Below are 26,336 nucleotides of genomic sequence, written 5' to 3'. Positions count from 1 at the left end.
ACACTAATTCAAAGCTCTGATCATCGACGCAAAGATTAATTAACCCCTATCAACCAACTAGTTATAGGATACCGTGATACGCACTGACATACCCCAATTCCTACTTACTGTGTCGATAGACGGCTGGATACGTCAGTCCTGCCTATTTCCCTTATTAAAATATAACCTAGCTGGATACGCCAGTCTTAGATTTAATATTCTAATAGCATTAAGATGAAGGAACCCAGTTTAGATCAATTATCCTAGATACGTTAGTATTAATTAATCTACTAATTTATTCCCACTACAAACACGGTAGCTTTATCACTAATCAGCCCTATCCCAACAATTACGGATTGGAGGTGCTAATTGACTGTAATCTAATTAAACCTAAGTTGGTCAGACTTAAATAAAATCAGAATTATCTTTAAACCCTAGGAATAAATCTAAATCAATAGGAACTAATTTTAAAACCAATTAGATCTCACAGATTGATAAATTAGTGCTTCTTATTCTCGCCGAATTAAAAGTTTAGCTACTCATAATTAAACTAAGAACAAGCAAATAAATTAAAGGAAAACATAAAAATCAAACAATAAATAAAATTGTAACATAAAATAAAAGTCACCACCACTTTGGAATTAAAAGAAAAATTCGTCTGCCACTTCTTGAATAATCCGCCAATCTCCAAACCAAAGGAAGAAATAAACAAAGTCAAACTCTCATTCTCCCCAAGCCTCCTCTCGAATTTTGCACCTAAAGCAAACTAAAAGATAAAAATTGATTAACTCTAATCTAATGTGATGATATTTGATTGGTGGCGGCTTCTGCATAATCAAAACATAAGGGATTTAATCCCTAAAGTGCCGCTCCTTCTCTCAACATGGGATTTCGGCCCCTTCAAAAATATCAGCTCCCAAAATAATTAAAATAAGAGTTTTGGGCTTAATTAAATCTAGACAATTAATTCCAAATTCTGCTTCATTATTTCTGAAAATTCGTTCAAACAACAAGCAAGTGACAAGTTCTTGACCATAAACCAATAAAAGCTCAAATAAATCATCAAACACACAAAATCCTCATAACTAAACATCAAATATGACACACCAAGAGGTGAAAATGCATGTTTATCAACCCCCAAACTTGAACTATTGTCCGTCCTCGGACAAAACAAAGATGAACCAACAATGAATCAACAAGAGCGCAGAGAGCAGTGGATAACATTGTGGCTTCATATATGTCAACAAAAAACGACATGCATTTGTATCTCTTATCATCAAGATATCACACTCATGACAAACTCATATTATGGTCTCAATGAATTGCAATCCTCACCAAAAAGAATAAGAATATAAGAACTCTCAACTCTCAAGTGTATCAATCAATATGGACGTGTATACGCTCAGTTCAAGCAAAACAAGTACTCAACCATAAGCTTGTCCATCGTCTTACCTCTCCACCACTTAATGTGTGCTCTTATAACCAAGATCAAAAAGGTCTTTATTAAGGGTTGTAATGTAGGCTCTTTGGTAAGGTAGGATAAGTTTGGCTAAGTGACTAATAGATACTCTCAATGTAGTACAATCACCAATCGTATAACATTCTTACTCAACAATAATCCTCCTATCCCAACAACCAACTTTTTCAATGTAGAAACAGATGACACACACAGAAAAAAATAAAAACAAAATCACACAAAAATAAAATTAAAACAAGGGGAAAAAATTAGACGGATCCAGGGTACTTGAATCCGATGTGCTCCATATGGGCACGCTGGGCATCTCTGATCTCCGTCACGATCTCTAATATTTTCCTCAAAATCTGTCTGGCTCGCGTGATTCCAAGATGGTGCTCCTATTGGATGTTCCTACTCCTGATGGTGCTCGTCTTGGGTTGGCAGGTGGGACAAACGACCTTTGCTTCAATGAGTCTTGTAAGCGCATCCTCCCATCCCCATCTGGCATGTCGAAGAGTTCCTCTGGCATCTTGGGTAAAGTGATCCCACCCTTTGCCAGAGACACGCAGTCCACGAATCGGGAGACAAATTGCCCCATGGAGAGGCATTGCCCTGTCTTGCTGATGACGTTCTTCATGTGGGCACAGATGATAGAAGCAAAGTTGAGCCGTTTCTTCTTCTCCATTGCCTACAGGATGAAAATATCCTGTTGGCCTAAGGCATTGATGTTGTCCCGCTTCCCAAAAATACTGTAGGCGAGGATCTGGTGGCATATGCGGAGGGCATGAAATCAGAGTTGTGTGCCCTTGCTGTGCTGGGCAAGGAATCTGCCTTCTGTACCTAGTTCTATCATGCTGCTTGGTCTGTGTAAGTTGAGGGCATCACCTTCAACGCCTCCCGGTACTAGGGCGTAATCATCGTCCTACTTTCCACCATTCCTACGAGCAGATTGAGGTCGTTCATGGTGATAGTGACATCCTGCCTGAGTACTCGGAACTCCACGTTCACTGGTCCGTCCATGCTGTTCGTGTCCACCTTCAACGTGGAGTAGAACTCCTTCACCAAGTCTTCGTAAACCACCCCCTTCCAGTCTAAAAATGGCTCCCACCCAATTCCAACGAACTTCGCTAGGACCTCCTGTGCCAACCCCAACATCTCCAAAGCCTTGAAGTCCACGGTCTATGGCATAGCCAAAGACCGCGCATGGACTTCATCCCGCGCTCGACTGGTGGTGAGGGTCACGTACGCCTTCTGCTTCTCTTTACTCGTGAATCACCGCAGCTTTTTCACGTTCGAATGAGGGGGAGAATCTAGCGTCAGAGGGTTCCCTCTTTTTTTTCTTCACGAGTGAGGGCTCCACAGATGGGGAAGCTCGCTTCATGGTAACCATCTGGTTTAGGGTTTCAACAGTGACCACTGTCGTATCTTGTTGCTCGGCCTCTCGCGATGACTGCACTTGGGCTGATGGATTAGTGGTCTCTTCGAGGAGATCGGGTGCCTCAACGTTAGACGCCAGATTTTCAAGGAGGCTTGTATCCACCGATTAGGGGCTCCGGTCAGAGGCGGACATACTTTCGTTTTTGGAGGTTTGTGGCCTTTTGGATTTGGTGGGTTTTGGTTTAGTGGTGGTGGGAGCGTTTGTCGGAGGCGTAGGGGGTGTTTGTTCAGAAATATGGAGGTTATAATGATGGCCGTCGGTTAATTTTTTGGGGTGATGTGATCGTGGGGGAGAAGTTTTTGGGTTCTAAGAGAGAGAGTGGAAAGGGAAAATGGGTAGTTGATGTAGGGGCTAGGGAGTAGGCTGACGTGGGGGGTGTCAGTTACGTTTGCAGGCCCCTGACCTTTGCTCTTTGTCCGGCAGTTACATGTGTCTTCTCATTCCTTCGTGACCTTTCATCTACCTATGCCCAGAAGGCTCTCTCAAAACCTACATAAGGCAAAGACAAGAAACACGCTCCCCAAAGTAAGGAACACCTCGGGTGGGCAATCAATCCGAACAAAAAGAAAAATAAAATAAAAACGGAAATAAAATAAACAACCAAAATTAAACCTGATCCCGGGTAGCGCCTTGGCTAACGTCGTGGGCACGATGTGGTACTCATCAGTCCGAATCTTTGTCCAGGTCCTTTGGGTCCGAACCTAGGATCTTCATGCTCTGGCCAAAGTAAACCTTCAGCCTTTGCTCATTTACCTTGAAAATACTTATGGTCTTGGGGTTTTTGATTTCAACAGCTTCATTGGGGAATTGGGCATGTACCACAAATGGGCCGGTACATTTGGTTGAGAGTAGGGATGGCAACGGGCCGGATCTGGACCGGGTCTGGCCAATACCAGATCCAGATCTGTTTTCATATATCAGATCCAGATCCAGATCCGTGGATTTGAAAATTTTGGATCCAGATCCAGATCCGTCAGATCCGCGGGTCGACGGGTCCAGATCCATGGATCTACTATTTTTAAATTAAATTAAAAAAAATTCACAAAATCAACAGCATCTAATTTCCATCATGAAAAATATAACACAAAATACTTTTATCTAATTACTTTTAGTTTTTATTCTTTTGAATATAATTTATTTATTATTTTTAATTTAGTTAATATTATTAGTAAACTAATATAAAATATAAAAAATTTATATAAAATAAAATGGATCCACGGGTCGGATCTGGGTCGGATCCGGATCTAAAAGTTCCAGATCCAGATCTAGATCCGTTTTTAAAACTGAGATCCAGATCCAGATCCAGATCCGCCGGGTCCAAAAAATTGAGATCCAGATCCATAAAAACGGATCTGGACCGGGTCCAAGATCCACTCCCATCCCTAGTTGAGAGTTTGCACGCAGCGAACTTAAAACGAGTTTGGTACAATAGGACCATCTGCCCTGTATCGAAACTCTTTGCCTTGATCAATCGGTTATGGGCACGCTTTAATTTTTCCTTGTAGAATGAGATACTCTCATAAGCTTCAAGTCGGATGTCGTCGAGTTCTTGGATGCTAAGCTTCCGATTCTCTCCAACCTCTATCCAATCAAAATTTATTTTGTTCACTGCCCAGAATGCCTTGTGCTCGAGCTCCACGGGTAAATGACACATATTCCCAAATACCATCCTATACGGGGATATTCCAAATGGGCTCTTAAATGCTGTTCTATATGCCCAGAGGGCGTCATCAATCCTGATACTCCAATCCGTCCCACTTGGACCAACAGCCTTCCTCAGAATGGTCTTGATAATTTTGTTGGACAATTCGACCAAACCGTTTGCCTGAGGGTGGTATACAGTAGACACCCTATGTTGGACTTCATACTTCTTAAGTAAGCTTGTAATTGTGGCATTGCAGAAATGCGACCCCTGTTCGCTGATGATGGTTCTGGGCACACCATGCCAGTTGAATATGTATGACTTGAGAAAACTGGACACCACCCTTGCATCGTTGGTATGAGTTGCCTTTGCCTCCACCCATTTAGACACATAGTCCACTACTAATAGAATATACTGGTTCCCTCTTGAATTGGGCAAAGGACCCATAAAGTCCATGGCCCAAATGTCATAGTCTATTGCTAATAGAATATCCTGGTTCCCTCTTGAATTAGGCAAATGACCTATAAAGTCCATACCCCAAAGGACCTGTGATGTTCATGCTCTGGCCAAAGTAAGCCTTCAGCCTTTGCCTATTTACCTTGAAAATACTTCTGGTCTTGGGGTTTTGATTTCAACAGCTCCATTGGGGAATTGGGCATGGACCTCACATTAGACATGGCCAAAATAACTGTAACCGTGAACCGGACCGCCGAACCGGCCCGTTCGGGACGGTTCCTGAACCGGAACCGTGTGAAACGGTTTCGAACCGGAACCGAAACCGTGGCCGGGCGGGCCGGTTCCGGTTCCATTTTCGTGAACCGCCGGTTCCACGGTTCGAACCGGAACCGGAACCGTGGAACCGGAACCGTGAGTGAACCGTGACTAGAACCGGCGGTTCTCGGTTCGAACTGTCATTTTTTTAAAATTTTTACTATATTTTGAAGTGTTGTATGAAATTTAAATAATGTTGAACCATTTATTTAGGTTATAAATGGTTGAGGTTAGTAAGAATTAAATGTGGGAATGAGAAGTGAGGATTGGCCATTTTATGTAGGTTGTGAATGGTTGAAGTTTAGTAAAAATTCGATGTGGGAATCATGTGCATTGAAAAATCATAAGTTCATGTGCTTCTTTTATATCCCTTCCTTTTATCTATCTCACATTCTTATCCCACATCGAATTTATAGTAAACTTCAACCCTTTACAATCTATATAAATAGTTCAACATTGTGTATATTTTATAAACTTCAAACCAACACTTTATAAGATTTGTAAGGTGTAACTTTGAATTATAAGTTCAATTTTGAAATAAACAAATGCAAAATACAAAAAAAATAAAAAAATAAAAATAATAAAAATGGACGGTTTTCACGGTTCGAACCGGAACCGGCGGTTCGGAACCGGAACCGGAACCGCCGGTTCCCTGGTTCGGAACCGAAACCGTCAGTGCTTAAAACCGGTCCGGTTCCGGTTCCAATTTTTGGAACCGTGAACCGGCGGTTCGGTTCCGGTTCGAACCGTGAACCGGCCCGTGGGCATCTCTACCTCACATGGGCCGATCCATTTGGTTGAGAGTTTGCCCGCAGTGAACTTAAAACGAGTTTGGTACAAGAGGGCCATCTACCCTATATCAAAGCTTTTTGCCTTTGATGAGCCCAGATTTATGCTCTGTTTTTGTGTCTATTTTAGGTCTAAATATAGTCTTTTTCTTTTGTTTTGTTAGTATTGAGTCTCCTGGGAGGGCGTAGTTCCAGGGCTGGCCCGCTCTTTGGGCAAGATGTGCTTTTGGGGCACGATGCTGCTGCATTCCATGAAAGAGGCACGATTTTGATGCAAGAGATTCTGGGAGCGCACGACGAGTCGTTTGGAGACCAAAATTTTGAAAAGCAGCAAGTTGGGCAAACTGATCTTTTGCCCATAAGTACCGCGTGGAATCCAACAGACATAGAGAGAAAGGACGAGGAAGGAAGGCAGAAGCAGCGCAACAGGCGGACGAAGTAGGAACTCAGTGTGGAGGCTTGATATGGGCAGAAGGTGGCAGCGACCAAGAAGAGGCCGATGGGGTCAAACCAGCACCCCGTCCATATATGGAAAGAAATCTCGACAAGATTAGGTCTGAAGATTTGGTCGCATCTCCAGGATTCTGGATACAGCCACATCATCATGGGCTGGGTTTCTCTAGCCCTAATCGCCTCTATTAATGCTCGAAGGGTTTCGCCTGGAGAGCAATCCATTCAGAGACCGGCTGTTGTGCGTTAGTTTATTTTGTTCGAAGTTTATGCTTTGCCCAGGCTATGGGCGTAGTTAGATTTTATTTTGCTTATACTTGGAATGACACTTTTGGCCATAAGTACTATTTTATTTCAGTAATTCAATTAAGCACTTTTCCCTTTATGTTTTTTGTTATGTCTTTTGTCTCTGTTATTTACTTTATGTCTAGCTAATTATATATTCTGATTTGGGCAAGATAAACTGAACATGAACACTTAACTCGAGAGGTCTAATTGGGCATATGACAAGCACCCGTCGTATGGCACGATCAAAATACTTGTGTATGCCCTAGACGGACAGTACACACTCTTATACCCTCAACTGACTGGCTAGTCTTCGTAGTAAGTATAGGGTCGAATCTCATGAGGAGTGAGGAACTATTAGCGTACAAATTGAGGTGTTACAATTCTCAACTTGTGTAAACATGCACAAATAAACTAAACAAAGATCAAATATAACAAAGAGGTAAGATTTGAGTTAGGTCCTGACTATTGTCGATATTGTATTCGGTCATAGGCATACTAAAGATCCGTCCATGCTCTGTATAATCTCAAGGCGTGGCCCAAAGATATTGAGGCGTTTTAAGAGATTATACTTCATACTTGGGATGGTTGAGTCCCTTGTAGTCACTTGGTCCGAAGGTCACACATTTCCCGATCACAAGGCAGGCTTCAGTTCTCCTTAGGTAGTAGTCATACCCTTTATCCAGCAAGTATGACCCTCACCAACCTTCTCTCCCAAGGTCCCCGGCTTTGTACGTTCAGCAAACATGCCTCCCGGGATAGACATTTCCGGCTGAGAACCGATCGGTCATTGACATGCTTACGACACAGTAGGCATTTTTCTTATTTAATAACCATGACTTTATGCCTCGTCACAATTGATGGGTAGTTGCTATAGAAGCCCAAGACCAAGGAAGGACATTGTATCCCATAAATCATTTCCCTGCCTTCCGGATCTATAACACCTTTTGTTGATGCTGCTCAGCTACTCGATCGTGGGTATACCGGTTGTCACACCCTGGTATACCCTGGCCTTTACTTGACACAGACAACCTTGTACCAAACAGAGATCACCCGTTAGGCCCCTACCGTCCACGATTTGGCACAGATCCTTCCGAAACCATTGGACTCAACCGAAGGAACAATAGCCTCCCGAACGTTTACATATCCACAATAATCATTTCCTTCCCTCAAATCTCACCAAGAAAACTACTCACACAAAATGAAAGACATAAACGCGAAATGAAATAAACACATCAAATAGCAAAATATAAATTACTTGGATTAAAAGAGTACTTAAGGCAAATGCATTAGCCTTATTCCTTGCTACCGATCGAAATAATAGAAAGTAATAAATTCTTTATGCCGAAATAAACAATTGAAAGTAAATTATTTTGGATGATAAAATGATAAAGATAAATGGGAGCAAAGTGCCAAAGTTCGGCCAAAAGTTCTTCTTACACTGTTTCGTCTCTTCCTTAAATACTAGAGACTGGTGGAAGGGCAAGCCCTAACTGCTTTGGCTTCATATCTTTATCGTGATCTTCTTTCATTCTTTAGCTCAATCATTGATTGATCCGATTGAGGATACTCTTCTAGCTGCATTCTTGAGTCAACTTTCTCCCTTTCTCGATTCTTCCAACTCTTTCTTCTTCCTCCTGCAATCTTCCATCAAATCTTCTTGATTGAACTTTTCTTTTCTGACTTCGGCTGGCTGTTTCTTCCGGTAGTGGTCGAACAGATTACTTCTCTGGGTTTGGCTCATACCAGGTGGTGCACTCCGGGATTCCCATATCTCAGATGAGACACTGAGGCGTACTACGCCTCGGCTCTTTCCTGATAAACATGGCATGCAATCTGGGCTGGCAATGCCCATTCAGACCACTTTTCTCTTGTCTTCCCCTTACTGGACTTCCTCTCCTATAAACCTTGTTCTCTCTCCAAAAGACACATACAGACACAATAAAAGGAAAAAATAGGGTCAAATGGCTCAAAAGTCGAAGACGCATCACACCTGCACACTTAAACCATACTTGCCCTCAAGTATGTAGGTGGATTCTCAAAAGACACCAACGAAAAGAGAAGAAAAATAAATAAAACACAAGACACGAGACTGCACAGTCAACCGATTTAGATCATGTAAACATGCATCATTCATCCAAAAAATTCCACAATCCAAAGTGTAATGAATATGCATAAAGTGTGATAGTAGTTTCTCTATCTATCTCAAGTATATAGCTCAGTGTATACACTCGTGTTGTGTTGTGCTAGTTTACTCATGAGTTTGTGTTGGGTCCCGATGGGTTTGCTGAATAGGTGTATGGAGGGTGGGGGGGAGGAGGAATACACCTGTAGGCTATTTTTGCAGAAAATAAACAAACCAAACTCCAGTTAGAAAGTGGTTGTAGACCGATAGTGATGTGACTTCAGTATTTTGATTTCAGTCAAGCACAGAGCTTTAACTGACATCCGCGTAAGGCTTCAGTCTAGAGTTTGTAAAACAGAGTGGAGTTACAAATCTTACTGACTATCAGCTGATTGGTCAGTTAGACTAGTAACTCAGCAGCGGAAACTTGAACTTAATTCAAATAGCCTTTAGAAAGTTTGTCACTTAATAAAATCCTTAGTTACACTTTTCAGTTAATCAGTTTCAGTTGAAAATAAGTTTAACGCAGATAAGGAATAACTGAAAGTAGATAAAGAACACAAGAATTTTTACGTGGTTCGGAACAAGTTCCTACGTCCACGGCCAGATGATCAATCTGACAAACACTCTGGGCTAGTGCTTACGGGTGCACAACAAACCTTGAACTAAAAATCAAATTTTCAGTATCAACACACTGGGTTGGATTTCTCGCTCACTCTTAGCACGCTAAGACACACAAATGCCTTTTCCAACGCTTGGCTAAGATCTCTGGAGTCAGAGCCCTGGTCTGAACTCATCTCTACTCAAACACTCTTTTCGCTCGGTTGAAAAGGGGTTTGAAATCTTCCAACTAAGATTACTGAGAACATGCTCTCAAGTAATCGATTCTAGACTTAGGATAAAACAGGAGTTGCCTAGTTTCTAAGAGAGTTTAGGTAATCAGTAAGGCTGATTTTACAACGTTTGAGTACTCTCTTCTTCGATTCAAAGTTTTGATCTAAGATAAGGCTGGCTTGTAATTTTGACAGAGGTTCAGCGTAAGTCTTTGAATCGGTGAAGATTGAAGGAGTTCCTCGAGCTCTATTTTTAGGTGAAGTCCCAAATATATCCGTTGGAGAGATGGTCTTCAGGATTTCAGCCATTGTGAGACATTCTGTGCTTTGGGCTGAGACTTCAATCTTCTTAGCTCCTGATTGGTTGAAGGTTTGAATCCTTTTTGTCCTTGGAGCAAGGTGGTGCGTCTGAATTTTAGCACGAAAATGAAAGTTGGTGTACTGGAAAGTACGATCTTCATATCAGGTGCATTTAATGCTGTTGCAGGAGCATTTAATGTGGGTGCCAGAGTTTCAGTCCGATGAAGAATGTTGGCTGATATACTCAAGTCGAAGCTCCATTGTTTACACGTGTTTGCACGTGAGACTTAAGTTTAACTGAAGAATCAGTTAGAGTTTTTGTCCTTTGCTCGAACAGTCGTTGCCTCCAGTTAAATTGTCTTCCTGTTTAACTGAACGTCTCTAGTTCACGATGTCCTTCGTATCACCAGTATCTTTTTTTAGTTGTTCCATCTTCAGTCGGGTTTTAATCTTCTAAGTCTTCAGTCTTCAGTTTCTTCGATCTTCGACAAGGAGAAACCTCAGTTACCTATAAACTTCAGTCTAGCTAAAAAATTGAACTCTAACAGTTGAGTTCAAATAAAGAGGCTAGTATAGAGAAAATAAATCTAAGGGTTTTGGGATCATCAAAACTGTTATATGATATTTCTTCTATTTTCCAACAATTTCCCCCTTTTTGATGATGCCAAAATCATACAATCAAGCCTATCAAAGTAACGACTGAAAGACAAATAAGCAAGATTCAAAAGAATTTTAAGGTGTCTTGCTAGTTCAAAAGATCATGGCTTACATCTGTAAAAATCTTCTTTTGCTATACTGGTTTTAGTGATTCAGATTGGGCTGCAGACTTAGATGATAGAAGGTCAGTTACAGGTTATTGTGTTTATCATGGCAAAAATCTTATTTCTTGTAGCTCGAAAAAGCAAGTTGTGGTTTCCAGATCTAGCACTGAAGCAGAGTACATGAGTTTAGCTCATGTTGTAGCTGAAATTTATTGGATAAGGTCTCTTCTCAGTGAATCCATCAAAGTTAAAACACCTGCAATTTGGGTTGACAATATGAGCACTATATCTCTGGCATCCAATCCTGTTATGCATGCTAGAACGAAGCATATAGAATTGGACATTCATTTTGTTCATGATAAGGTTGATGCTGGATTAATTGACCTTAGACATGTCCCATCTGAAGACCAGTATGCACATATTCTTACTAAAGCTCTTGGACCGCAATTCTTCTCCCGCTTAAAAAATGCTTTAGGTGTTTGTTCTTTAGCTGTTATCGAATTGAGGGAGCCTATTAAAGATCATGCCAAGCAAGCTGCCAAGCGAGCTCCAGCTAAGCATGATGCTCCACCTCAGATTGTTCAACCTCAACATGAAGAAATACACTTCACTTTGATGCAATGAAGAATAACACATGACTTGGTTGTTAAAGGATAAAACCAACCGTTTTGCTTTTGTTGCTTTACAGTTTTTACTTTTGTCTATGCATGTTGTTCGATTACATTATTAGGGTTTGTATAGGTAGCAATTCTAGTACTGTAATTGTGCTCTGGGAGCTATAAGAGTTGAATATGGAATACAGAAATCAAAGCTTTCTTTCTATCGCTTCTTGTTTAGTCACTGTCTCATTTTCTTTCACCCGTGACTTTAAAAATAAATACATATTTAAGATGTACTCCCTTCGTCCCACGAATCTTGACATATTTCCAAATAAGGTAATAATTATTACATTCTCTCTCCTATTTTATCACTTTTATTACAATTTCTCTTCTACTTTATCACTTTTATTACATTCTTTCTCCTACTTTATCTCTTTTATACTTTATTAACTACACACTTAAAATACTAATCTACAATTCCTTAATTCTCGTGCTGAAATCAAACGTGTCAAGATTCGTGGGACGAAGGAAATACTATTTTTAATATTAGATATTTTTTTAATTATATAATTATTGATCGCAACTCGAAATTCATATTTTACAAACGATTATGAAAACACGACAATAAAATTTACTACACATCCAGAAATTACGATGGCATATTTATAGTAATTTAAAAATAAAAGACAAAAGCCAATGTGGAGTTAAAAGTCAAACAAGGAATTCAGATTAGGCTTGAAACAAACGCAAAGGACATGTGCTTCTACTGTTTCTTGGGTTTTATATTTTTCCAGAATCTTTAATCAATTAATTGCGTCATTTCTAAATCATGTGAACAGAATATAATGGGGCTCACATTCCATGCGCTAACCTCCAAATTAAATCATGCACCTCCGCCTCTTCAAGCTGCCACGTTGTTAATTAATTACGTGTGGGTCCCCACCTACAGTTAATAATTGAGGGCTCTTTGTTAATGCCAAAAAGAAACTCACACTTCCATTATCGAACAACCAATTATGTGGCTGGAAACTTTCATCATATATATATATATATATATATATATATATTCATACTATATAATGATTAGGCGCTTTGTTTCTTTTTTCTTTTTTTTTAGTATTAGTTTATCTGCATCTTTATTCTAAAAAAAGAATTTATCTGCATCTTGCTTTCATTCTTTGTATATGTTAGGATTAGGAAGTAATCAAGGATTCACATTCCGATTCAATTCTACTGTGAACAATAATTAGTAAATCATGCACAGATGTAAAATATACGAAGAATTTGGCATAAAATACTCGCAGTAATTAATTATTTTAATTAAGAATTGTACAATGTATTCAACCTACAATATTAGATTCAAAACTCGTATTTCCAACTTATGAATTTATTATATATTATGAGACATAAAGAGAATATAATTATGTAGTGCGTGAGTTGGATCTAGTGGGAGACTACTATTATAGGAAGCTAATAATTATTTGACATTTCTTTCTGTTAAAGATCGTATTTTCTGGCTAAATTCTTGGATATTTTGCCATATTCATAGAGAGGTAAAATCTTCGAATTCCCGCTTTGCAAAATTAACTTTGATAAATAAAAAAGCAAATCAATCTGATCCAACATATTAAGCCTTGCCAAAAGCCAGTTACACCCAACAGTAACAGATTTCTCTCTCTCTCTCCCTGCAATCAAGAAAGAAAAATTATGGGAAGGCCTCTTTGCAGACACAAAGCAGGATTTGCCGGATTAGGGTTCTGATGCCCTTCTGTGTATACAAACCTTGTATATATATGTTTATTAATAAACAAATTATTTCTCTCAGAAACAGTGTCAGGTGATTAATTCTTCCATTCTCCGCTTATTGCTTCTTTATTATTGTTTTAATTTGTGGATTAATTATTTCTGCGTACATAATTGCGAGGTATTGCTGGGTTGAAAAGTGGGTTTTTACTTTGTTGGGTTTTATGAACAAAGAAAAAGAATTTGTTGAATGCCTTTTTTCTGGGCTGGTGGTGGGGGAGCTTCTTTTGCGGGCTAATCTTATTCTGCATATTCTAGATATATATGTGTGTGTTTTTTTGCTTTATTTCGAAATCTTGGATCTTGAAGCTGATGTGTAATTATTACATATCCGTACAGAATTCGGTATGAAGATTGAAGATAATCTAGAATGCTGATGGTGTGGCGCTCTTGTATTTATATATGCTGATTTGATTTTGCTTAATATCTGGGAACAATCTTCTTCATTCTTGGAAATTCATTTCCCCTATGTTTGTTGGAAAATAAAGATTTGATATTCTTTATTTTGGGGAGATTTCTAAATCTAAGAAATCCACTAAATAAGAGATTCTTGGTGATTGGAAGCAGTTAGTAGATGGCAATGGAGGAAAATAGAGTTCTTGCCAATAATGTAAACATGTGTGAGAGTGAAGCTTCAGATTTGAAGGTGGAAGAAGACGAAGATGACTTCAAGAGCTGTTGCGAAGACGAGGATGAATTGAAGGAGAAGGAAGAACACGTGAAGGTGAACTCAGATGAGAATGTAGTTAAAATGTATTTTAAGGGCGTGTCTATCACCTGCCCCGGTGATTCTGGTTCTAGTATTTCTGGAATTGGGGTGGTTATGGAGTGGCTGGGATGTACAACTCCAGTTCAGGTCCAGAAAAAGCTTGATTTCTATGTAGAGGAGTTGGTTGCAGAGTATTTGGCATTACTGGATGGTTTTTCTGAGGCTATACAGCACAAACCGAGACACGTTGTTGCTTTCACAGATTCTGAAATCTTGCATACTCAGGTGAGGGGCTGCTAAACCCCCCGATTTCATCTTCGTGCAAAATTTATTGTTGAAATTTGTCATCTTTGTTGATGTATCATTTATCAGAGTTGGTTGGTTGATAAGATATTTGACAACCTGGAATCTTTAGTGATACATGATGTTTCAAAGTTGCTTCTCTTCATAAAATTGATCTCAAATATTTCTTTGTATGTTCCCTTGCTTGGTATTTTTCAGTTCAATGTTGAATCTTTTATGAATTTCTTTTTCAGATTGTTCATGATAAGGTTGTTGAGAGTCCTCTTTTGGTGGCATTGAGACAAAGGATCGTCGAACAAACCAGTAATTTCGAAACGTTTGCCCTAAAACTTGTCCCTACTAGTGACCTACACAAGGCGTTAAGTTTAGCTCAAGTTGCTGTTGGTATTGTCTCTACTCGTGGTGAGGGGGAGGAATCAACGGAGAGCTGCTCGATATGTTTTGAGGAGAAGCTCTCGTCGATGATGCTCTCCTTTAAATGTTCCCACAAGTTCTGTTCCCACTGTATGAAAACCTATGTTGAGGGTAAAGTGCATTCTACTCAGGTGCCAATCAGATGCCCTCAATTAGGCTGCAAGTATTGTATCTCGGCTACGGAATGCAGTTTGTTTCTTCCCGTTACCTCTTATGAATCTCTGGAGAGAGCCCTGGCAGAAGCAAACGTGTTAAGCTCGAAGAAGATATATTGCCCGTATCCTAGTTGCTCGGTGCTGCTTGACCCTCACGATTGCTTGTCTACTAGAGCAAGTTCATCAAGCCAGTCGGACAACAGTTGTGTGGAGTGTCCCGTGTGTCAAGGATTCATCTGTGTTGATTGTGAGGTGCAATGGCATTCTTCCATGACCTGCGAAGAGTACCAAAGTCTTCCCTTGGAGGAGAGAGACGCCTCTGATTTGACTCTGCATCGTCTGGCTCAGAACAAAAGGTGGAGGCGCTGCGTGCAATGCAGGAGGATGATTGAGCTAACTCATGGTTGCTACCACATGACATGCTGGTGAGTTAATTTCTTGATAACATTATTCATATTATTAGCACATGTTGGTGAAGAGGCGAAAGTGTGTGCTGCTCGATTCTCATTCCCTTTTCCACTTGTCTGTTTGTTCAGGTGCGGTCACGAGTTTTGCTACTCGTGTGGGGTGGACTATAGGGCTGGGCAGCAGACGTGTGAGTGCGCGTTTTGGAATGATGATTATTCGGAAGAGATGGCAGCGTACCCTACCCAACAGCTGGAACAGTGGGCTGGAGGGTTCAGTTTGAACGATCAAAATCCGTATCAGAGTCCTCCTCTGCAGTGTACGGACTCGTCGTCGTATGCTGATGCGATGAAGGATCTGCATCAGCTGCCTTGGCTCGAAAGATTCGTCTCCGTTATAAGCGATAATTACTACCAAGACTACATCCAATGATGCTGCTGGTGCTGGAGATATAGTGGTAGAGCATCTCACTCTCACTCCTTTACCAATTACCCCTACTCTCTCTATTGTTTTTAGCTTCATATACCTTTAAATCAAGAGGAGAAGAGTAAAACATGTTATTGTCATTGAAAACCAAAAGAGAAAAGGAAATTAACAGATTTCATTTTCTGGGTAAATTTGTGTTCCATCTCTTTCCCTAAAACTAGTCTTCAAATCTATCGGATCAATATTGTTACAGTCACGACCTCATCCATTTCCACCATGTCAATTGGAAAATTCTTGCCTGCTTCAACCGCAATGCCTGGAAAATAGTTATTTTTAAATTTTTTATGTTTACACAAAAAAGGAAAAATCAACTAACCATGGTATGGCGATGTGAAAGGGCAAAAGATTCATAATGATGGTGGAGCTCGTCGGCAAAAACCATCAGAGAAGAGCTCGTTGGGTTCAGTAATAATGTTGAGTTCGAAATAGTATATTTTGTGTTTTGAGTTTTTTTAGAATTTTCCATTGCGTATAAGCTTTCGGCGTAAAAAAGGCACTTCAAATTATTTTCGAAGGAGAAGGTGATCAGCTGCAATCGTTATTCAAGCAAGAAGGTGGTCAGCTGCAGTGTCTGAAGAGAAGCGTTTTTCGGAGGCAACGTTCCACTGAAATTATAGAAATTTGGAAGAAAATGGCCAGGTTCCTGTGTAAATTTTCCAATGGGGCTTTGAAATGGGCAATTACATCAAGTTTGGAAGAAAATGTTGTAGCTCATTTGTAATTATTCATCCCAACTTTCTATTAGGTCCTTGAGGGTCTAGAATAGGTGTATTGGGGGAGGAGGGAAATACACCTATAGGCTATTTTAAATCGAAAACAAACTGACACAACCTTTTTCAGTAAAAAAACTTTAGCAAAGCTTAGGTTGGCGACTGATACTGAATACTCTTCATTAAAGAGTTATCAGTTAAGTCAAAGACTTTAACTGATACAGTTAGGCTTCAGTCGAGTTTGTAAAACAGAGGAGTGTTATGAATCTTACTGACTATCCGAAGATTTATCAGTTAGACTAATAACATTGGCAGCGGAAAACTTTTCTTTCGAAATAGCCTTTATGATTTAAACAAGTTGTCAAGATTTATGTTTCACTTTGCTATTAATCAGTTTCAGTTATCAAAAGGTTTGTGCACAGCTAAGGAAAGTAAATACTGAAAGCGATAAACAACAAGGGGATTTTTACGTGGTTCGGAAAACACTTCCTACATCCACGGTCAGTTGATCACACTGACAACTTCACTGGGCTTGTGCTTACGGGTGCACAGCAAACCTAAACAACCAAAGATCCAATCTTCAGTACCATCACACCAGGTTGGATTTCTCACTCTTAGCTTCACTGAGACAAAACTCTGCATTTCCGCAAAGACTAAGATCTCACGGAGTCAGAGCACTAGTCTAAACTCCTCTCGGCTCAAACTCTCAATTCGGTCAGTTGAATAGAGGTTCGAAAACTTGCCAACTAGATCACAAAGAACAGGTTCTCTATAATCAGTTATACCTAGGCTTTGGATATACAATATTTGCCTAAGTTCTAAGAGAATGTGTGTAATCAGTAGAGACTGATTTTTGGCTTTGTGATTCTCTTCTTCGATTCAAACTTTGGAATGACTTTGATTTGCTGAGTGACGAATTTGGCAGCGTTACAGCTTATGTATTTGAATCGGTGAAGATTGAAGTGATCATCGAGCTCTATTTATAGCAGAGGTCTTGAATATATCCGTTGGCTGAAATAGTCTTCAAGAATTCATCCGTTGGAGATAGATTTGAACTTTGCTGAGGCTTCAATCTTCGAGGTTCCTTGTTTGGTGAGAACGATAACTAAGGAGCAGGAGATAGGATATCTCTGAAAAAGGTAATCACAAAAAAGGAAGGCTCTGCAGAGAAAGGACGATCTTTGAGATCTCTGCATTTAATGCGGCTGTACTCTGGGAGTGCGTGGCTTCCTTTTAACTTTGGAGGTTCAGTCCGAGGAAGAATGTTTAACTGATACTTGACTTTAGTATCAGTCCGCTGAATCCATGTGGCCCGCATTAAGTAATCAGTCGTAACTGATTCTTGAATTGTTCAGTCAAATATCAGTATTTGACTATGCCTTTCACCGTTACATCAGTCGGCAACTTCGGTCTTCAGTCTTCAATCATCCGGTCTTCAGTCTTCAGTCTTCAGAACACTAACTAAACTAGAAAAAGAACTCTAACACTTGAGTTCGAACAGTTCTAGTCTATTACAAAAAAAACCTATGAATTTTGGTATCATCTAAACAAGGATTATGATATTTCATTAAGTTCCCAACACTTTCAAATTGGTAACTAAAATTGTTGGTCTCGAGCGAATGCGTATGGCTATATGGGGGATACACTAATTACAATTTTTTCGTTGTTCAGAGTTGTGTCTAAAGAACATGTTTAGTTGATAATGAGTCAGCTGATGTTGATTCCAAAGAGCTAACACGTAGACTGTTCGGTTTCCAAATAAGTATGTCCACACTAAGTGTTCAATTATCAATCTCTCTAACTGCTCTTCAACTAGCTAGCTAGAACGATGACTGAGTGTGCATGCGGAATATGGTGGTTTAAAACTCGTTTTGGTAAAATCTATTTTTCTAACTTATCAGCTTAGTATGAGTTTGATTTAAATCAAGATCTTACAATGAAAATTCACAAAGTCAGATTAAGATAATGCAGATGAAATGTATGCTTAATTATGACATACACATATTTGCAATATATAAAGCACACGAAAATTTAACATGGCTCAGACATAGCTTACTTGTTGATCTCCTTCGTTCTCTAACACCTATCACTTACAAAGGGTTAAAGATTTTGAAGGTTCTCCAACTAACTGAACACTCTGTAACAATAAACAATAGAGGAGTATTTTTGTGCACTGTATTATAATAAAGAGCTGATTAGCTAGGAACTAACTATTTATTCATAAGTATAAACTTGGAATATTACAATATAGATCAAGTTTATCTTCGGGTTGTTGCTGTTGTCTAAGGATATTCTTGAAGGCTTGAGAAATCAAATGCACAACCACTTCGGTGCATTTGAATTTGATCTTCTGTATATATAGACGAGAGTTGAATAGTGCCGTTGGAGATAGCCATTTTCAATTCTGGTCCATTGGCGATTGAATTATTTTCTGTTGGACTACATCATATATGTCGCTTTCAAGTCTTACATCTTTGTACAATGAACTCTGCAACTTCGGATTTTCTCTGCAGTGTGTCAGGTACGGATGATCTTTAGTGGGGTCCACTACAGTGGACTGGAAGTCAGTTGAAATATCTGATCAACTGCTTCTTAGTTCTCAACTGGATCTGCATATCCGCTGAGTCTTTTTTTCTCTTCTGTTGAGTCTTCTTAGTCAGTTGGATCTCCTCATCAGCTGGTTATCCTCTTAAGCTGGATTTTCACTTCAGCTGGAACTCTATCCTCAGTTGGGATTCATTATTCAGCAGAATATTCTTCTACAGCTGGAACTTCTAGCACTCTTTAACTTTTTCGTAGAATTTCTTTAAGTCTTATTTCACTTTGACTTAGATTTCAAGTTACTGCTGGGAACTTCCTGATCCATCAGCTAGTTAGGTCATCATCAGAATTTTGTTATCATTAGTTTTGGCATCTTCGATATCAAGATTTTTTTCCAATAATTTTCTTCTTTTTCATGATGATAAAACCTAAACCCATTGTGGACCTTTTTCTGGTTGAAATCTAACAATTTAATGATGGCAACATATTCTCTATCTGTACCTAATATTTAAACAATTTTTACAAATTCACTTTATCTACTAATTACACATTTTTTAATCTATGTACCCAAAAGTAATGGGATAGAGGGAGTATGATTTAATTTTTTTAAAAAAATTAGTGACATGTTAAATTTTGATATATAGTCAAAATAATTGTGTAATATAATAATTATTTTGTTGTTTATTACATATAAAATAGATTTTATACTATTTATGATGGAATAAAATAGACTTAATATCATAAAATTTGTATTTGTATATACAACAATTAGTTTATGTAAAAAAAATCTCAATTGTGGTACTGTTATCATAATTCTACTTTTATCTACAAAATTTAATTATTGGTATACGATACTCATTAAATTTAATAGTATATTCATTGGGTTGATAACATTATTATTATACAATATTTCAAATAAAATAATAAATAAATAAATAAATATTAGTATTTTGTAATATTAATTCATGGAACTTATAAATAATGATGATTTAGTATAATTTATTTTTTAAAAAAATATACTCTCTTCCGTCCACAATAATGTTTCCACTTTTGCTATTTTGGTCCGTCCACAATATCATTTATATTTCTATTTATATGAGTAGCCAGTAGGGTTCACAAAACTCCTCTCACAATCACTATGTAGTGACTGTAGAGCTGGCAAAACGGGTGGGCCAGGCCGGCTCAGCCCGACTTAGTGGGCTTTTGAGATTGACCGCGCCAGATCGGCTGCCAATTTTTCAGACCCAGCCCAGCCTTGATCGGGCTATCGGGCGGTCGGGCCAAACCTGCCCGATTCAATTCAATTAGTTCGAGGGTGGAGTCAGTGGTTTGGGGGCTAAGGCTTACAGGCGGCGGCGCCGCTTCACCCCACGAGCGGCGACTGGCTTGCTAGTGTGTCGCCGGGAAAGAGGGAAGGCGACAAGAGGGCAGCGTTCGTGGCCTGCTGCAGTCGCCGGAGTCCAGTGGGAAGTCGAGGGAAAAGAGTGTTACAGAGGGAGGGCGAGGGCTCGGAGTTGAGAGAGGTGGTGGAAACGGCTTTTCGCCGCTGAACTGTCGGGGTTTCAGATGGCGGAAGGGGTGTCGTCCGATGCGGTGCTGATTCTGTCTGTGTGTGAGCAGACTTCTATTTGTGTTTCGTGAGAGAGAGTGAGCGGATTTCTTTTGAGATTTGAGAAAGAAAGAGTGAGACGTTTGAGGGAGAGAAGAAGTAAGGGGTTGGGGCTTTTTAGTAAAACAGAGATTAAGAAATTTTGAGGCCGAAATTTATAAAAATAAAATATTAAAATGTATCGGGCGGACTTTTTAGCCCCGCGCCCAATCAACACGCCGGCTTTTTAGGCCTGGGTTTTTTTGGGCCTACATTTTGTACAGCCCAGCCCAGCCTTAAACACGGGCGGGGCGGTGTGGTCCGTCGGGCCGGGTCAATTTTGTCAGCTCGTGAGACCCAAACTTCACTCACGATAATATCCATTATTATCAACTACTATTATCTATCATTTTTTTTTAAATTCGTATCGCTACAAAATGGAAACGATATCGTTGACGAAGGAAATATATATATCTTGATGTGCGCATCGCCTAATTTTTACTCCCTCCATCCCATTAAAGTTGGCCACATTCTTTGCGGTACGGAGATTAAGAAATTGAGTGTTATGTTTTAATTGAGTGGGGCCACCAAAATTATTGAGTTAATTAAGATACTTTCTTCCTCCTTTTACTTTCTTCTTCCTGCCCACCGGCCACCTCTCATCCACCGCCTCCCTCTTCTGGCGATGTCGCCGCCATCAGCCACTGTCAAGAATCCCCTATTTTCTTCCGATCTAAAACCCAGCTCTAGTCCAACTGAAAAAAAAAAAATGACACCAAATATTGCCCAAGTTTTATCTCCTCCAATCAGGTCCAAAATCCAGAAAAAAAAAAAAATATCCGATCAACCAACGAAAATCAAGCCTCCTCTTCTCTGATTTGGGAAATCAACCAACAAATGGCGCAAAAAAAAAAAGAAATTACAGAGACCAAGAAATGAAGCAAAAAAGAGGCGACAAGCTCCGGTGACGCTGGAGAGTCAGCCAAGGCGGCAAGGTGAAAGGGGGAGCCCGCTCTCTGAGTTTCACGATTTAACCAATCGCTGCACAATCTCGGCGAACCAACGGAGACACAACGGCGGGAGGTGCGTGCAGCAAGACGCCGCTCAGAGAGGCCATGGGCTCCGGCGAAGCTAAAGAGTCTTTGGCGTATAAGTTTTTCGTTATCGCGGCGATGAAATGGGGCGAACCAGAGGGTGACGAGCTTCGGAGAGGCGAACCAAGGGTGAAAACCATAGTTTCAGACAGTGATTCAAGACTCAACGCCGATTGATTCCCGATTCAACGGTGAATCGAGCCCCAAAACCCTAGATTCACAGTCGGGGGCGAGCGATGAGAGAGAGAGAACTGAGGGGTTGCGGCTAGGGTTAGGCGAAATAAGTAGAAATTCGTAGGGTTAAATATGTTAGAATTAGGGGGTTGGTTAGTGTCTTAATTAATGGCTTTAATTAAGAGTAATTATTCCTTTTTTTAGAAAGTAGCCAATAATAGTGGGACAAATTAAAAAGAAAATGTGACCAATTTTAATGGGACGGAGGGAGTAATTAGAAGAAAATTAGCTTACACTCAACGTAAAAACAGTTTTGCAACTTAACCCTGAGAGGGTCACTTGGAATTTCGACGGTAGTCTTGAATAATTGTGCTACTGATTCTCCTGCAATGGACCGTGGCGGCAGCGATCAGTGTCCGAGCGGCCACCGCCTCCGGGTGAGTCCCGATAATTCCGCTCCTGTTATTTCGCCTACTCTAACACACTCGCTCTATCTTTTTGTGCGACAGCCACCTGCGCCCACCAAATACAGGCCGCCGCACCTCCGGAACCCGCAGTCTAGCAGTTCCGGTGGTGACCCACCGCTTCATCGGCAGGGTGTGGGGCGGTCTAGCGAGATCGGCCCTCGTCCTTCTCCTCCCCAGCGAACTTCTCTACTTCCTTTAAGTATGTTGTTGCTGTTCCCCCCCCCCCCCCCCCCCTGTTGGCCCCATGCTCTATGAAGTAATAAATCGACGCATTAGACCACAATTCACTGTTTTTGCCTCCATTCTTTTTGTTTATTACTGTTAGAGCTTACTTGCTTATGATTATGCTGAATTTTTGTTGTTGGGATATTTGGATTATTTTCCATGTGAGTTTTCTCTGTTTTTGCTTTGCTTGCTTTAAACTTGTGACGAGTGGGATTTTTTCTATTTCTACTTGTTTGCTTAATTTTGTGTCGAGTGTAATTGTGATTGCATTCTTGAACGATTGCAGTGTGATATTCCTTTTGTCTTGTTTTTGTTTGTACTGTAGCAGTAAAAGTGTGGTTTTCTGGTTAGTGTTGATCGTGGAAACTTTGAATTGTTGAGCATTTCAGAACGGCAGCCCCCCCAGCCCCTGTTGAGCTCACCACAAAACTCCGAGAACAGAATTTTACCTGTCAGGCGGCCGGAGAGCAGGGGTATTGTCGGAAGATCAGTCAACCTACTAGTAAACCATTTTCTTGTCAAATTCAACCCAAGGGTCACAGTATATCATTATAGTTTGGATATCAGGCAATTAGTATCCCGTGGCAAAAGACCACCAAGAAAGTTGAGAAACAAGGCTGGACTGCGTTTGATACTAAACAAACTCTTCCTTGATGATCAAGCGCGATTTCCAGTTAATCGGACTGCCTATGACGGTGAAAAGAATCTCTACAGTGCAGTTTCACTGCCCACTGGTCAATTCAGAGTGGAGCTCTCTGGTGAAGACTTGTCTACTCAGACATATGTAGTTTCAATCAAGATAATGAATGAGCTGAAGCTTTCCAAGCTGGAAGACTATTTGAGTGGCAAGGTGCCTTACGTGCCTCGTGATATATTGCAAGGGATGGATATGGTGATGAAGGAGAATCCTTCGAGGTATAGGATCTCCATCGATAGACACTTTTACCCTTCCAGTTTCAAGGTCGAAGATGATATTGGGCGTGGTATTGCAGCATATAGAGGCTTCCAATCAACTTTACGGCCTACTGCCCAGGGCCTTGGGTTGTGCTTGGACTGCTCGGTTATGGCATGTCGCAAGCCGTTGCCAGTTGTAGAGTTCCTCAAGGAGCATATACCTGAATTTGATGGAGCATTTCTTGATGTGAACTTGAGACGAAGAGTTGCACATGCTTTGAAAGGGTTAGCAGTTAGAGTAACTCATCGTCTTACCAAACAGCTGTTCACTATAGCTGGGTTGACTGCAAAAAGTACCCGTGATCTTTGGTTTGATTTTGTTGACCCGAAAGGAAAGGATCCGACTGTCAAAGTCAGTCTTGTGCAATATTTCAGGGAGAAATATGATAAGGAGATTGTTTACCAGGAGATCCCTTGCTTGATTCTTGGCAGAAATAATCGGACAAATCATGTTCCAATGGAATTCTGTATCTTGACCGAGGGACAAAGGTACAGAAGAGAGCTTTTGGATGAATCCCGACAGGAGAAAATGGAAGAAAAATGTTTGGCTCGGCCACCAGAAAGGAGAAAAACAATCAGTGAGATGATGCAAGATCATGATGGACCCTGTGGGTGCGTATCATTTACTTTTTGTTAACGGTTGTTTCATCATTGTGTCACATCTCCAGATGTCTCTTGCACAAATCAGAATCATGTTAAAAATGACTAACCTTTTTCTATTTTTAATCTTTCACAACTAATTTTCCCTATATGTAGTTTGATTTGGAGCTTCACTTGATGGTCTGATCAGATTAAACTCAGAAGACTTTTTTATCTCTTTACAATTCTTGTTGTGGAACTATTTCTCTAGTTGGTTTGAGGAAAATAGTTATTATCTGGACTTGAAAATTGTTTGTTGATGTCTTTGATGGTATTATTTCATGATAGCACTTTGATTAAAGGCGTCTGTAAGTATCGTGCAATTTTTTATTTAACATGAAAAATAAGGTCACTGCAATTAACCTCTCCAATTTTTTGTCTCAGAGATGCCACTCGAAATTTTGGACTTCAAGTTGAGAAGAACATGACATCTGTTGAAGGCAGGATAATTGGCCCACCCGACTTGAAGCTGGGTGCTGCTGATGTAGTAAGAGTTGAAAACGAGAAACGCCAGTGGAACCTGGCTGAGAGCTCTGTCGTGGAAGGAAAACGAATTGATAGATGGGCCTTGATTGATTTCAGCTCTTCTGATTTTCCAAAGCTCAGAGCAAAAGATTTCATCACCAATCTGAGAAATCGATCCAAGAGTTTAGGAATCGTTATGGAAGAGCCTTTACTCTGCCATTTCACTGGCATGCGGGACTTCTCTTCAGTGAGCAGACTGGAAGAACTTCTCAGGAGCGTTGTGCAGGAAGGTAGCAAAAAATGTTGGAACAAATTACAAATAGTAATTTGTGTCATGGCTGAGAAGCACCATGGATATAAATACCTTAAATGGGTGTCTGAGACGCGGATAGGCGTTGTAACTCAGTGTTGCTTGTCCAACCACGCAAACAGAGGAGATGACCAGTTTCTTGGAAACCTCTGTCTCAAAATAAACGCGAAGCTTGGAGGAAGCAACGTGGAGCTCATTCAGAGACTTCCTCATTTTGAAGAGGACGATCATGTTATGTTCATTGGTGCTGATGTTAATCATCCAGTCTCAAAGAAATCAACGACTCCATCTATAGCTGCCGTTGTCTCCACAGTCAACTGGCCTGCTGTGAATCGCTACGCTGCAAGAGTTTTGCCTCAAGACCACAGAACTGAGAAGATTCTGGACTTTGGGTCCATGTGCAGGGATCTCGTCAACACTTATTATCGTCTCAACAAGGTTAAACCTAAGAAAATCGTGGTTTTTCGTGATGGAGTGAGTGAGGGACAGTTTGATATGGTTCTCAATGAGGAGCTATCCGCCTTGAAGAAGGCTGTGTTCGACGATCATTACCAGCCAAGAATCACCCTAGTCGTGGCTCAGAAGAGACACCAGACTCGTCTCTTTCTTGAGAATCCGGGAGACGGGGGCGCTACCGGGAACGTGCCTCCTGGAACGGTTGTTGATACAAAGATCGTTCATCCGTTCGAGTTTGATTTCTACCTCTGCAGTCACTACGGGCGAATCGGGACGAGCAAGGCAGTACGCTACTGTGTGCTGTGGGATGAAAATTCCTTCACATCCGACCAACTGCAGAAGCTTATATACAACCTGTGCTTCACGTTTGCGCGCAGCACAAGACCGGTGTCGCTTGTTCCGCCAGTTTACTATGCTGACCTTGTAGCCTACCGCGGCCGCCTCTTTCAAGAAGCGGCCAAGGAGTTCCATTCTCATTCCATTCCTCCGTCGAAGCCTCACACTTTCGATCTAAGTTTCTACAAACTCCACCCTGATCTTCAGAACATCATGTTTTTCGTTTGATGTGTTTGTAGAGTTTGTGTGTGAATCTAAATATATGTCATCACACCAACACGAAAAGAGAAGAAGAATCATGAGTAATCCGAGTATGATTTTTCGTTATTGCGTTGGCATGAAAATCCCTATCGTATCGATATGATGTCATTAGTGTTGATACTTTGGAATTAATCAAATTATGATTTATTGCTTATAAATGATTAAATTTTCACCAAATGCTAATTTTGAATATTAATTTTAATGTTTGGCATAATAATTGATGTGATATAATCATTTTAATAGGACAATTGGTATAAACAACGTCAATTATTCGGAATTTTTTTTTAACATTGATAGTAAAATTAGATTAAAATATTAATTCAACAATTATCACTTTAAACTTTGTACTTCCTCCGTTCCACTAAAAGTGACCTGTATTTCATTTTGGACCGTCCTACTACAAGTGACTTATTT

The 26,336-nt window shown here is 40.3% G+C and overlaps 2 protein-coding genes across 3 annotated transcripts; both read left to right on the top strand.

Moving 5' to 3' along the window:
- The first annotated feature begins 12,474 nt into the window (after nucleotides 1-12,474).
- On the top strand, nucleotides 12,475-15,833 carry LOC131026296 (E3 ubiquitin-protein ligase RSL1). 2 transcript variants are annotated; one of them, XM_057956122.1, is made up of 4 exons: nucleotides 12,475-13,264; nucleotides 13,570-14,224; nucleotides 14,476-15,236; nucleotides 15,348-15,833. In XM_057956122.1, the coding sequence occupies exons 2-4, from the start codon at nucleotides 13,805-13,807 to the stop codon at nucleotides 15,646-15,648; spliced, it is 1,482 nt and encodes a 493-aa protein (XP_057812105.1). In that variant the 5' UTR covers nucleotides 12,475-13,264; nucleotides 13,570-13,804; the 3' UTR covers nucleotides 15,649-15,833. The 2 variants fall into 2 exon arrangements, with proteins under 2 accessions (XP_057812105.1, XP_057812104.1); XM_057956121.1 differs by having other exon boundaries at nucleotides 12,514-13,264; nucleotides 13,798-14,224.
- Nucleotides 15,834-22,091: 6,258 nt separating this feature from the next.
- Nucleotides 22,092-25,988, top strand: LOC131026285 (protein argonaute 2-like). Its single transcript, XM_057956097.1, has 4 exons — nucleotides 22,092-22,246; nucleotides 22,319-22,475; nucleotides 22,891-24,067; nucleotides 24,479-25,988. Exons 1-4 carry the CDS (start codon nucleotides 22,199-22,201, stop codon nucleotides 25,887-25,889), a joined length of 2,793 nt encoding a protein of 930 aa, XP_057812080.1. The 5' UTR covers nucleotides 22,092-22,198; the 3' UTR covers nucleotides 25,890-25,988.
- The last annotated feature ends 348 nt before the right edge of the window (nucleotides 25,989-26,336 follow it).

Source organism: Salvia miltiorrhiza, chromosome 5, assembly GCF_028751815.1.
Source record: "Salvia miltiorrhiza cultivar Shanhuang (shh) chromosome 5, IMPLAD_Smil_shh, whole genome shotgun sequence".
NCBI classification, from domain to species: Eukaryota; Viridiplantae; Streptophyta; class Magnoliopsida; order Lamiales; family Lamiaceae; genus Salvia; species Salvia miltiorrhiza.
This window is presented reverse-complemented; position numbering and strand designations above follow the sequence as displayed.

Coding starts and splice junctions, on each gene's coding strand:
- LOC131026296 (XM_057956122.1), top strand. CDS start 13,805: ATGGCAATGGAGGAAAATAGAGTTCTTGCCAATAATGTAAACATGTGT. Junction 14,225..14,475: donor CTGAAATCTTGCATACTCAG/GTGAGGGGCTGC, acceptor TTTCTTTTTCAG/ATTGTTCATGATAAGGTTGT. Junction 15,237..15,347: donor TGCTACCACATGACATGCTG/GTGAGTTAATTT, acceptor CTGTTTGTTCAG/GTGCGGTCACGAGTTTTGCT.
- LOC131026285 (XM_057956097.1), top strand. CDS start 22,199: ATGGACCGTGGCGGCAGCGATCAGTGTCCGAGCGGCCACCGCCTCCGG. Junction 22,247..22,318: donor CGAGCGGCCACCGCCTCCGG/GTGAGTCCCGAT, acceptor TTTGTGCGACAG/CCACCTGCGCCCACCAAATA. Junction 24,068..24,478: donor GATCATGATGGACCCTGTGG/GTGCGTATCATT, acceptor TTTTTGTCTCAG/AGATGCCACTCGAAATTTTG.